We start from the raw sequence: 14,621 nt of genomic DNA on the forward strand, positions 1-14,621 counted from the left end.
ATACTTCTTTATCTAGAATTGGAAATGAAATCATAAAATATAACATCTCATTTCATAGATGAAGAAGCTGAGGCCTGGGGAGGTAAAAGTGACTTTCCTATAGATAGATGAGCAATAAACTCAGAGACCAAATTCAATTGTATGTCCTCTAATAACAAAGCTTGTGTTTTTGCCTCTATTATAAATAGATTGTTTCCAGCAATTAAATGTAAGCTTCTTGAGGGCAGGGTTTTTTTTTCCTCCTTATATCCTTGGTTTTAAGCATAGTTTTTCACATATAACACACAATTGATAATGTTTGCAGAATTGAATTCATCCAAAGAAAATCGTTTATTTTAATTATTATTTATAACCCAGAGGCATTGCACAAAGTTCTGGGAATACCAAAACAAATTTGGATTTTTTTCCTTACCAAGTGATGGCATGAAATCTCATTGATCCATTGATCTTCCTGATTATATTTCACATCTTTTTCAAATGTTTCTACTCTGCCAAAAACAAACAAACAAACAAAAAATGTGCTGCCATTTATATTAGCAGAGTTAGTTCCCTGAAGACTGAGATCAATGACATTTGTTGTGTGATTTATTCCTGTGTATCAAGTCATCCTAACCCTATGCTTTTCTCCATTTCTAGGGGCAGAGGCCCACTGAAGCACACAACTGATGTGATTTATGCAGCTAAAATGATATCCGAATCAGGCTCAAGGATGGATATTCTTGCTCGGCAGATCGCCAAACAAGTGAGTCCTTTAGGAAATAGTCCATCAATTCTCTTGCTTTTTATGATTTGGATATATCTCCTTAAAGCAAAGGTGTTGACTCTAGCAGCCAGAAGGCAGATTGCAATCAGATATCTTTGGGGCTATTTTTCATGGTTTTGATAATACTTCAGCATAGCTGAATATTTCTGAAAAGGTAGACACTATCACATATATAATCACTATCTGAATAAATCTATTAACCAGCATTTATTGGGTGATTACAATGTGTAACAACTGAGCATTAAGGTGACAAAGACAAAAATAAAATAAACCAAAAGAAATTCCCTTGTTTGAAAGTATTATGCCCTGGAGGTGCATGTGGAAGGGGAAAAATATAAGACATTATGAAATAGTGGCTAGGGTAGGGGGAACTTTACACATTGGATCTGGCATTAGAAATAAGTTTTAATGGGAGCTAGGGAATTGAGAGAGTGTGTTCTAGGTGTCTTAATTTTAATGGCCAGTCTAAACTTTATTTGTGGCTTTAATGATTTCATGAGTCAGTTATCTCATTATGATGAATATTGCTTCAATTCACACAGATTACAGCCCCTTCCAAAGGTTTTCATTTTAGTTGATCCTTATCTTTCTATAAAAAAATGTCTATAGAGAATTCTGATTTATAGTGTTTGAAATATATATTATGCTGTTCCAAATTATATTTGGATAGTTGATAAGATATAAGAATTCATAGAAATGCCTATTATCTCTACATATAAACAAAAGACAAAGAGAAATTCATGCAGCTCCCCTTGTTCTATTTCTAAATTCGATAGATAGATTCTTTGTATAATACAGACTGACCTTTGGCAAACTTGTTTTTTAAGGATGCATTTTTATTACTAAATTCTTTTTTTTTTTTTTAAGAAATGCTGGGAATATTTTAATAATATACATTTTATTATAAATTGCCACATATTTGTTTTTTTTTAAAGCTACACAAGGTACATAAAAGTAAGACCCATGATTTCTAGGACACAGAGAAAAAAGTAACAAATTAGCATTCATTTCTTTTATCTCTTTATGTTGTGGCCAATTCAGATTTAATTTACTAGTAATCTATAGTTAAAATATTTTTATTATTTTTTATTTTTTTAATTTATAATTTTTTTCACAGTATATATGCATGAGTAATTTTTTAATAATATTATCCCTTGCATTCATTTTTCCAAATTATTCCCTCCTCCCTCCACTCCCTCCCCCCGATGACAGGCAATCCCATACATTTTACATATGTTACAATATAACCTAGATACAATATATGTGTGTAAATACCATTTTCTTGTTGCACATTAAGTATTAGATTCCAAAGGTATAAGTAACCTGGGTAGATAGACAGTAGTGCTAACAATTTACATTCACTTCCCAGTGTTCCTTCTCTGGGTGTAGTTGTTTCTGTCCATCATTGATCAACTGGAAGTGAGTTGGATCTTCTTTATGTTGAAGATATCCACTTCCTATTACTAAATTCTTAAGCTAACTCTTCCTAGACTTCAGGAAGATCATATGTGAAATTCTAATAATAATAATTATTTAATAAACTATTAATACTATTAAAATCATTAATGAATATTAATAAAATCATTACCATTCATTTGCTAAGATACACACACTTTGGGTTAATGTTGTAAAAATTCCTAATGAAATATTTTAGCAGTGATTAATATTTAATGCTCATATACTTTGTTCTAGTATGTTAATAACATCAAATATATCCATGCATGCTTTTCATGAATTGTTTAGTTCTCAAGTTTTCATCAAGGATAATTGATCTTTTTTTTTTTAATTTTTCATCCAGAATTTATTAGTTCCCTCTCTAGATATGGATAAGATTTTTTTTCCATCATGAAACTTTTGAAATTAGCCTACATTACTGTATTGATCAGAGTAGTCAAGTATTTTACACTTAATAAATTGCTATTGCTATACGCAGTAATCTCCCAATTCTCATTTCACTTTGCTATCAATTCATGAAGGTCTTGCCTTTTTTCCTGAAAGTACCTCCTAATCATTTCTTATAGCACAATCATACACCATTACAATCATATGCCTCATTTGATGGACTTCCCCTCAATTTGCCAGTACCAAAAAAAAGTTATATAGGTCTTGTCTTTCTTTGATCTCTGAGATAAAGATCAAATTGTAGTATTCCCTGGTCAGAGGGTCAGAGGGAGAACAACAACAATTTATTAATATTCCTTTTTTCCCTCATTTCTTCTAGCATTAATCATTTCCTATAGGTCTGAGGTGGTACTTCAGAATTATTTAAATTTGCCTTTCTCTAATCAATTATACAACTATGGATAACTTTATTTTTTTATCCTTTTTATTAATTTTATAATTATAAATTTTTGACAGTACATATGCATGAGTAATTTTTTTTACATTATCCCTTGTATTCATTTTTTCCAAATTTTCCCCTCCCTCCCTCTACTCCCTCCCATGGATGACAGGCAATCCCATACATTTTACATGTGTTACAGTATAACCTAGATACAATATATGTGTGTAAATCCGATTTTCTTGTTGCACGGTAAGAATTGGATTCCAAAGGTATAAGTAACCTGGGTAGATAGACAGTAGTGCTAATATTTTACATTCACGTCCCAGTGTTCCTTCTCTGGGTGTAGCTGTTTCTGTCCATCATTGATCAACTGGAAGTGAGTTGGATCTTCTTTATGTTGAAGATATCTACTTTCTGAAGACTGCCTATAGACAACCTTAGGAAATTTATAAATTGGGGAATGGCTTGTACTTTTTGAAATATGATGCAGTTCCCAATATATTTGACAAATGAGGCCTTAATGAAAAAAATTGTTGTGAAATATTTTGATATTACTTCATTGTTTATGGTAACTTTTAGCAAAATGTGATTTCCCTGATTGTCTCATTCAATTAGATCTAATTTTGTTTTTGCTTTGTCTGAGATCATATTATTACATCTGTCCATACACCTTAGCTAAAGCATAATAGACTGCTCCAGCTTTACATTTCAACTTAGTGTGTGTCTTTGGTTCCAAGTTTGTATCTTACAAACAACATATTGTTTGATTCTGCTTCCTGATCCATTCTGCTGCTATCCCCTTCTTTTCTATAGCACATTCCATTCACATTCACAGTTATGCTCAATAACTGCATTTCCTTCCATCCCATTTTCCTATGTTTATTTTCCTTTTTATTCTGTCCCTCTTTAAAATTATGTATTACTTCTGACTACTACCTCCCTCAAGCTACTTTCCCCTTATATGATTTTGTTCTCAATGTAGCCTCTGAAGCTGAGACATAATAAAGTACAGATTCTCTGCTGTTTGTGATAAGTTTGGTCTAACAATGAATAGGCCCATGAAAACACAGCTTCTCCACCAGATAGTATCACACTATCCATATTGCAACCATCAGTTTGAAAAAGTGGAGAACTTTCAAATACTGTGGATAAGTCCACTTACATTAATTTTAAGTTTGATGTGTGCATTGCCAGAGTTAGCTTGGTATCTGGAGAGTTCTGAAGGTAATTGTGGGAAAGAAGAGGTATTAGACTGCTTACTGAATGTGTATAGAACCATTGTTTTGACCTCACTGTTCTGTGATTGTGTGGACAATCTACCAGCACCATGATAGGAAAAAAAAAATCACTTCCATTTGAATTGTCATGGGAAGATCCTGAATATCACCCAGTAGGAAAAGGTACTAGACCTGAGGTCCTTTCTTGAGCTAAACCACCAAGCATGTAAACCCTAGTGCAGAGAGGACTGATGGACTGGCCCCAGATCCTTACACAGTGGCAAAGGACCACCCAGTATGACTAGCCTACATCAAAGAAGATGCTAGGAACAAAGCGAAATTGCATTATCTCAAAAGCAGCAAGAGATGGACAAATTATGCATCTCCAAAGCAATTGCTCATATGTATTATCTGTGCCTGGCCTGTAGTAAAACATTCTAGTTCAAACTGATCTGATTAACCTTAGTCAAAGTCATTGTAACTTTACCCCAACGTCATGATGTCAGTTGGTTCTCTACCAGAAAGTAGGACAACACACAATCCCCATATCTTTTAACTTCTTCCCCTCCTAGCTCCCTATTGAGTAAGATAGCTTTATACATTTAATTGAGTGTTAATATTATATTCTTCCTTCTTTGAAGCAATTCCAATGAGAGTGATTTTAAGCATTGGCGGCCCGCCCTTCCCCTTCACCACTTTCTTCTTCACTACAAAAGCTCTTCTTGATGTCAGAAAAAAAAAAAAAAATTGTCCCTATTCTACTTCTTTTACCCTTGTCCCAGGGCATTCCTCTTTCTTATCTCTATATTCTTTTATGGAAAGTCATCCCAACTCATACTTGTGCCTCTGTCTATGCAAACACGTTTTACCTGACCTAACAATGGCAAAATTCTTAAAAATTACATATATCATTTTCCCACATAGGAACACAAAAGGTCTAATTATTTTGCTTCTCTTGTGATTACTCTTTCATCTTTATATCTTTATGCTTCTCTTGAGTTGTCTATTTGAATGTCAAATTTTTGTTTGACTCTGGTCTTTTCAAAAAGACTTGGAAGTCCTATTTCATTAAGTATCTATTTTTCCCTTGAAGGATTTTACTCAATTTTGCTGGGTAGATAATCTATGTTAATATTTCTAGCTCCTTTACCCTCTGGAATATTGTATTTTAATCTCTCTACTTCTTTAACATGAAAGCTAAATCTTGTGTGATCTCAACTGTGCCACTATGATGGTTTCCTATTTTCTCCATAACGTTGGAGTTGAAATATTGCTTGTAGTTTTCATTTTAGGATCTCTTTCAAGAGTTGAGTTATGGGTTCTTTCAACTTCTGTTTTACCCTCCAGATCTAAGATTGTGTGGATTTTCTTTGATGATTTCTTAAAAGATAATGTTTACACTCTTCTATTAATTCTTGTTATCTCTCTTTGATCTATTTTCCAAGCCATTTGCTTTTCAAAAGAGATAGTCCACATTTTCTTCTGTTTTTTCATTGTTTTGACTTTGTTTTATTATTTCTTGAAGTCTCATTGAATCATTAACTTTGAGTTGTCCAATTCTATTTTTTTTTATTTTAATAGTTTTTATTTACCAGATATATGCATGTAATTTTACAACATTGAAAATTGCCAAACCTTTTGTTCTATTTTTTCCTCTCCTTTTCCCCCCTCAGATGGCAGGTTGACCAATACATGTTAAATATGTTAAAGTATAAAATACAAACAATCCAATTCTATTTTTTTCAAAGTCTTATTTTATTTTTTTAAATTAATTTTATAATTATAACATTTTTGACAGTACATATGCATAATTTTTTACAACATTATCCTTTGTATTCCCTTCTTTTCCGAATTTTTCCCCTCCTTCCCTCCACCCTCTCCCTTAGATAGCAAGCATTCCCATACATATTAAATATCTTATAGTATATCCTAGGTACATATATATGTGCAGAAAAATGTTGTTGTTGTTGTTGTTGCAAAGGAAGAATTGTATTCGGAAGATAAAAATAATCTGGGAAGAAAAACAAAAAAATGCTCACAGTTTACACTCATTTCTCAGTGTTCCTTTTCTGGGTGTAGCTGATTCTGTCCATCATTGATCAGTTGAAATTGGATTAGCTCTTCTCTATATTGAAGATATCCACTTCCATCAGAATACATCCTCAGTATCATTGTTGAAGTATATAATGATCTGGTTCTGCTCATTTCACTCAGCAGCAGTTGATGTAAGTCTCTCCAAGACTCTTTGTATTCCTCCTGTTGGTCATTTCTTACAGAACAATAATATTCCATAACATTCATATATCATAATTTACCCAACCATTCTCCAATTGATGGGCATTCATTCATTTTCCAGTTTCTAGCCACTACGAAAAGGGCTGCCACAAACATTTTGGCACATATAGGTCCCATTCCCTTCTTTAGTATTTCTTTGGGATATAAGCCCAGTAATAACACTGCTGGATCAAAGGGTATGCACAGTTTTGATAACTTTTGGGGCATAATTCCAGATTGCTCTCCAGAATGGTTTGATTCTTTCACAACTCCACCAACAATGCACCAGTGTCCCAGTTTTCCCACAGCCCTTCCAACATTCATTGTTATTTGTTCCTGTCATCTTAGCCAATCTGACAGGTATGTAGTGGTATCTCAGAGTTGTCTTAATTTGCATTTCTCTGATCAATAATGATTTGGAACACTCTTTCATATGAGGTGAAATAGTTTCAATTTCATCATCTGAAAATTGTCTGTTCATATCCTTTGACCATTTATCAATTGGAGAATGGCTTGATTTCTTATAACTTAAAGTCAATTCTTTGTATATTTTGAAGATGAAGCTTTTATCAGAACCTTTAACTGTAAAAATGTTTTCCCAAGTTGTTACTTCCCTTCTAATCTTGTTTGAATTAGTATTGTTTGTGCAAAAGCTTTTTAATTTGATGTAATCAAAATTTTCTATTTTGTGATCAATAATGATCTCTCGTTCTCCTTTGGTCACAAATTTCTTCCTCCTCCACAAGTCTGAGAGGTAAACTATCCTATGTTCCTCTAATTTATTTATTTATCTATCTATCTATCTATCTATTTATTTATTTATTTGTTTGTTTATTTATTTATTTATCCATTCATTCATTTATTTATTTGTGATCTTGTTTTTTTTTATGCCTAAATCTTGCACCCATTTTGATCTTGTCTTAGTATGTGGTGTTAAAGGTGGGTTCATGCCTAGTTTCTGCCATACTAATTTCCAGTTTTCCCAGCAGTTTTTGTCAAAAAATGAATTCTTATTCCAAAAATTGGGATCTTTGGGTTTGTCAAACACTAGATTGCTATTTTTATTCACTATCTTGCCCTGTGAACCCAACCTATTCCACTGATCAACTAGTCTATTTCTTAGCCAATACCAAATGGTTTTGGTGACTGCTGCTTTATAATATAGTTCTAGATCAGGTACAGCTAGACCACCTTAATTTGATTTTTTTTTTCATTACTTCCCTTGAAATTCTCGACTTTTTGTTCTTCCATATGAATTTTGTTGTTATTTTTTCTAGGTCATTAAAATAGTTTCTTGGGAGTCTGATTGGTATTGCATTAAATAAATAGATTAGTTTAGGGAGTATTTTCATCTTAATTATATTCACTTGGGCTATCCAAGAGCACTGAATGTCTTTCCAGTTATTTTTAACCTGACTTTATTTTTGTGGCAAGTGTTTTGTAATTTTGCTCATATAATTCCTGACTTTCCTTTGGTAGATATATTCCCACATATCTTATACTATTGACAATTATTTTGAATGGAATTTTCTTTTTGTATCTCTTGCTGTTGGATTGTGTTGATAATGTATTAAAAATGCTGAGGATTTATGTGGATTTATTTTGAATCCTGCAACTTTGCTGAAGTTCTGAAATATTTGTAATAGGTTTTTAGTCTTTGGGGTTCTCTAAGTATACCATTATGTCATCTGTAAAGAGTGATAGTTTGATTTCCTCATTACCCATTCTAATTCCTTGAATCTCTTTCTTGGTTCTTATTGCTGAGGCTAGCATTTCTAGTACAATATTGAATAGTAATGGTGATTATGGGCAACCTTGTTTCACTCCTGATCATACTGGGAAAGGTTCCAGTTTATCATCATTACATATGATATTTACTGATGGTTTTAAATATATTATTTATATTAAATATATATTATTATATATTATATTATATATATATTACATTAAATAAATTATTTTAAGAAATAGTCCATTTATTCCTATACTCTCAAGTGTTTTTAGTAGGAATGGATGTTGGATTTTATCAAATGCTTTTTCTGCACAATTCTAATTTTTAAGGAATTATTTTTTCAGTGAGATTTTCTGCTTTTTTTTTCCCTTAGCTTATTTTGCTTTTAAAGGAAGTATTTCTTCAGTGAATTTTTATCCCTCTTTTACCATTAAATCACTTCCCTTTAAGGTGACAATTTCTTCAGTATCTTTTGTGCCCCTTTTACCAAGTTATTAGCTCTTTTCAATTTTTTTTTTGCATTGCTCTCATTTCTTTTCTTATTTTCCCCTCTTCATACTCCTCTTTTTCTATATCATTTCCAAAAATTCTTTAATGGCCTTTGGTCCAAATAGCATTTTTCTTTGACATTTTTCTGGTAGCAATTTTCACATTGTTGTTTTTAAAGTTTATGTCTTACCCTTCCCTGTCACCATAGTTTTTTTTTTTTTTTTTTTTTTTTTTTTTTCTTGAGGCTGAGGTTAAGTGACTTGCCCAGGGTCACACAGCTAGGAAGTGTTAAGTGTCTGAGACCAGATTTGAACTTGGGTCCTCCTGAATTCAAGACTGGTGCTCTATCCACTGTGCTACCTAGCTGCCCCCATAGTAGTTTTTTATGGTCAAGATTTGTTGTTGTTCTCATTTTCCCAGCCTATTTCTTCTTTTGATTTTTATTATACATTGCTTTATGAATCATGTTGGGGAAAAAAGGGAAAAAAACCATGGGAGAGAAAATACACAGAAAAAGAAGTGAACATAGCATGTATTGGTTTACATTAAATCTCCATATTTCTTTTTCTGGATGCAGATGACATTTTCTGTCCAAAGTTTATTGTAATTGCTTTGGATCACTGAACCACTGAGAAGAACCAAGTCTTTTATATTTGATCATCAAACAATCTTGCTGTTATTGTGCACAAATCACTTTTGGTTCTGCTTATTTCCCTCAGCATCAGTTCATGTAAATCTTTCCAGGCCTTTCTAAAATCAGCTTGTTCATTATTTTTATAGAACAGTAATATTTCATTATCTTCATATACTCCCATTTATTGATGCATTCCTCAATTGATAAGGTTCTATTCATTTTCTAACTCTTTGCTAATACAAAAGGAGCATCTACAAACATTTTTACACATGTGGATCCTTTTCCTTCCTTTATGATTTCCTTGGACTACAGACCCAGTAATGGCACTAATGAGTGAAAGGATATGCATAGTTTTTGGTTTTAGTTCCATATTGCTCTCCAGAATGGTTGAATCATTTTACTACTCTACCAACAATGCACTAGTGAATCAGTTTTCCCACATCCCCTCCAACATTAACATTATATTTTCTGATCACCTTAGCCAATTTGAGAGGTGTGAGATGGTACCTCAGAGTTGCTTTAATTTGCATTTCTCTAATCAATAGTGAATTAGAGCATTTTTTTCATGACTATAAATGACTTGAATTTTACCATTTGAAAATTCTGTTCATATCCTTTGAGGGGAATGACTTGAATTCTTTTAAATTTGATACCATTCTTTATATATTTTTGAAATGAGACCTTTATCAGAAACACTGGATGTAATTTTTTTTCCCTCAGCTTTGTACTTCCCTTTTAATCTTGTTTCTGTTGGGTTTGTTTGTACACAACCTTTTTAAATTTAATGTAATCGGAGTTTTCCATATTGCCTTCCATAATGTTCTCTAGTTCTTCTTTGCTCCAAAGATCTGAGGTAAATTATCCCTTATTCTCCTAATTTGTTTATGGCATCATTCCTTTATTCCCAAATCACATACTCATTTTAACCTTATTTTGGTATGGGCTGTGAGATGCAAGTCTACTTTGAGTTTCTGACATATTATTTTCCAGTTTTCCTACTATTTTTTGTCAAATAATGAGCTCTTATCTCAGAAACTGGAGTTTGGGGGTTTATCAAATACTAGATTACTATAGACCTTGATTGTTGCATCATGTGTATTTAATCTATTCCACTGATCTATCACTCTGTTTCTCAGCCAGTACCAGTTTTGATGCCTGTTGCTTTATAATATAGTTTTATGTTTGATACTGCTAAGCCACCATCCTTTGTATTTTTTTTCATTAATTCTCTTGATATTCTTGACTTTTTGTTCTTCTAGATCCCAGCCTCTTTCTTGATTTTGAACTTCACATTCAAGTTGGGTTCTCTTTATTTTGAGGTATTGTCCCAAGCTTCAGGCTTCTTCATGCTACTGTTTTCAGAGCTATCTGTGGGGCTTTTCAAGGATTTTTGTGTTTCTAAAGGGGGTTTTCTGGGACAGGTAAAGTCACTGCTCCCTGGACTGCTCTCTGATCTTTACTCAGGAGTGGTCCCTGCTTCCCTGCAGATTCAAGAATTAATGTTCCTCCTGGCCTTGGAATTGGACCAGAGACTACTTTCCTGCAACTACAAGTGCTAGCATTTTTCTCTACTTTGGAAGTGCAACCAGATGTACTGTTCCTTGTGTGAATGCTTCTCTTTATCCCAGAATTGTGTCCCCAAACTACTTACAGGTAGTGTAGAGCTGCCTATTAGTGTCAGCCATAGTCAATGCTTTTAGAAGGGTCCCTTGTAAAGTCTTTCTCACTAGTTCTCTGACCACTTTACCACCTCTTGCCAGAGAGCTTCCCAATGATGCTTTTGCTGTGCTCTGGACCTCTACCTAACCCAATGGATGATTGGCTAATTATATTAAGTTGAAAAATCATCTTCCTATGACAGTTTGATGGCTCTGCTATTCCAAGATTTGGTTCAAACTGGTTTTTTTGGAGGGAATTTTAGGAGATTGCCACCAAATTAGGGTTATACTGATCTGTCTTACCTCCTGATACCTGACACTTCTTGTGTTTCTCTGCCTCCATATATTTGATCATTCTGTTCCTTATTCCTAAACTTTCCTGATCCCCAGATCACTAGCACTTATTCGTTTAATATTTACTTGTGAATATCTGCCTAATCTTTGTAGAATATAAGCTCCTCAAGGTTATTTGCCTCATTTCTGTATTTGTTTCCCTTGATCCTAGCACTGTGCCTTGCCAATACAATACACTTAATAAATATTTGTTAATTGACTCATTTTTGAACTGATGAAGCTTTGTGCAATTAAATGAGATCAGGTCAGAAGACATGGGTCAGCATTTCAATTCTCTCCTTTAGTAAGTATGTGATTATGAACAAGATGCTTCAGTCTATGGGCCTTAGTTTCCTTAGCTTTAAAAATGCAGGTTGGTTGAATCAAATGATAACCATGTCTTATTATTATTTATATATATTATTATTAAGCCAACCATGGCTTATTATGGATTTAATATTCCAAAATTTAGTGAAATTGTGGCAAAAGAAGGCTTGTCATTAGCAAATTTGGCTGCAGAATCATTATTCTCTCTGATATGTAGGTGTGATATTTAGGTAATCCTATTTGGGGGGGAGAATAGCTTTATGATTTTGACCTGATGTGTTATATCTTCAGTAACACAGGTGAGTATGTTTAAATGCATGGCTTTTGCTATTATTTTCTTTCTTTCATGCTTATAATCAGAGGGTTATTGGGAAACAACAATAACAACAACTGTTGCCTATCATTACAAAAGTGGTAGCTGATAGGCATGGCCCCACATCCTCACCAAATCTTATGGAAAATTTCATTGAGAATATTTACTTCTACAGTAAGTCATCAATAACCCAGTTCATCAGGCAGACCTTAGATTTGTCATGAAAATCTTTGTCATGTGAATCCCCATGCTTCCAGCTGCTTCACTTGATTTGATACTAATATCTTTATCTAAAACTTATTCTCCAAGAGGAAAATTTAATTGGACTCGGTGTTTGTTCTCGACATTGACAAAGTCACTTTATTAAAAATGAATGTAGCTTTTGTTCCTATGGATTGAATTTTCTAAAAATAGAGGCTAAAACAATGGTATCCCTGGCATCCCTGTGGGACACTAAACTTATCCAGGCAGCATCCCCCACTTTCTTAAACAAATTCACTTGCAAATGATATACATAAATTATGCTTTTTTTTATCTTTTTATGCCACTTGGAACATATGGTCAATTATTGGCATTTTGTTGTTGTTGTTTCCTAGTCCAATGGCATTGAAAGGCCATAGATTTAAGGCTTAAAGCAGTGTTTGAAGTCTTTAAGTCAAAGCTTCTCATTTCACAAATGAGGAACTGAGGTCCAAAAATGCTAACTAGTCTGAGATTGCACAGCTGTTCCAGAATTCCAAAATTCTTTCCACAATGCACCAAATGTCAATCAATCCAAATTTTACCCATTTTTCATCAGACCAGAGGGTCTGGATTGTAGTAAGCTGAGTTCAGAGACCTGGTAGCTCAGGAACATTTGGTTCAAAAACAGAAGAGTCATAGGATCAAAGTTCTAGATTTGGAAGGGACCTAAGAAGTTTTTCTGTTCAATCAATCTAATTTTTACAGTGAGGAGCCTGAGTGATATGGAAATAAAGTGGAATTCCCAAAGTCACACAAAATCTAAAGCATCAGAGAGAGATTTGACTGCAGTTACTGTGACTTCAGAGATAGTATTTTTACTTTCCCAAATCTACCTCTACATTGCCTCTTAATTTTACAGAACAGGATTGTAACCTTCTTATCTGTGATTTTACACTTCTACCATAATTTCTGTGACCTATCCTACCACCCAACTGTAACACTGCTATTTAGTAGGAACGAGACAATCTTTTCTTCTTATACTATCAATGATTAAAAAAAAAAAAAAAACAACAACAGATGACATTTATGTAGGTTAAGATAGATATATAAAATAATTTTACCATAGATAAGTAGCCTGTTAAGATTTTGCCATCACATTTTAACACAGGCTCTCTCTCTCTCTCTCTTTTTTTTTTTTTTTTTTTTTTGTCTTGGTTGGGTCCTGTAAGAGGGATCAACTTGACAAAGGAGGATTAGACCTTGCTTTTCCCTTTCTGTGTCACTAGGCCCCCCCAAACAGGAAAAGCAGATTCCATAAGATATCATGTTAAAGTGTGCTTGAAACTGAGTACTTCCTCAGTGTCATAGATAGCAGTGGTAGTAAGTTTGAATGAAATTGTTTTAAGAATGTCCATTACTCATTATGTTTAAGTTCCAAATAATGCTCTGGTCTCAGGCATGCCTAACCCAGCAAAGTTTTCATACATTCAGGGTAATGAAATACTTTTGAATTTAGAAGTTAATTCAGTCAATTAAAGTTTATTAGATTAGATTAGATTCAATTTACTTAGTAAGTAGTATGTATGTATTGGAAGGAAGTAAGGAAGGAAGGAAAGAAGGAAGGAAAGAAGGAAGGAAGGAAGAAAGGAAGGAAGGAAGGAAGGAAAGAAGGAAGGAAGGAAGGAAGGAAGGAAGGAAGGAAGGAAGGAAGGAAGGAAGGAAGGAAGGAAGGAAGGAAGGAAGGAAGGAAGGAAGGAAGGAAGGAAGGAAGGAAGGAAGGAAGGAAGGAAGGAAGGAAGGAAGGAAGGAAGGAAGGAAGGAAGGAAGGAAGGAAGGAAGGAAGGAAGGAAGGGGAAGGGGAAGGGGAAGGGGAAGGGGAAGGGAAGGGAGAGAGGGGATCCAAAATCAATTGTTTGAGCCCTGGGCCAACCCAGTATTTGGCTATTTTACTATGTGAAGGCTTCATTTTCTTACCTATAAAATAGGGATTTGTGTTAGATGTATTTAAGACTTTTCTAGTTAATGTTGGAGAGAACTGACTTTTCGCTAGCTATTTGGTCTTAGAAAATCATTTATCTTTCCAGAGGCTCAGTTTCCTTATTCTTTATAGTAGAGGCAATCTTAACTACCTCAAAAGTTTTTTTAAGAGGAAGGTGGTCCATAATACTTAAAACACCATAGAGATGTAGCCTATAACTACCATTACAAATTATCCTGACCTGAAAAAACTTTCATTTTAGCACTTTCCCTCATACTGACACAAAAAAGGAATTCTCCTGTATTTGCAAATCTCCTCCTTATACTCCCTGGATATTTCCAAACTTGCTATGTAGTCACACTAGAAGTGCTGGCCCTATCAATCTGTATTTAAGGACAACCATTTGCTGTTCAATATTGGCCATGAACCATAGTCA

At 33.8% G+C, this 14,621-nt stretch overlaps 1 protein-coding gene across 3 annotated transcripts in view; it reads left to right on the top strand.

Annotated features, from left to right (window-relative positions):
* The window catches only part of CTNNA3 (catenin alpha 3), a 2,038,107-nt gene that overhangs the window by 1,954,425 nt on the left and 69,061 nt on the right, over positions 1-14,621 (top strand). For all 3 annotated transcript variants that reach the window (XM_074296610.1, XM_074296611.1, XM_074296612.1), the window contains one exon: positions 637-742. In XM_074296610.1, coding sequence (XP_074152711.1) covers positions 637-742 — 106 coding nt within the window. The remainder of the gene's footprint in view (positions 1-636; positions 743-14,621) is intronic.

The sequence above is a fragment of the Sminthopsis crassicaudata genome, chromosome 2 (assembly GCF_048593235.1).
Source record: "Sminthopsis crassicaudata isolate SCR6 chromosome 2, ASM4859323v1, whole genome shotgun sequence".
Taxonomy (NCBI): domain Eukaryota; kingdom Metazoa; phylum Chordata; class Mammalia; order Dasyuromorphia; family Dasyuridae; genus Sminthopsis; species Sminthopsis crassicaudata.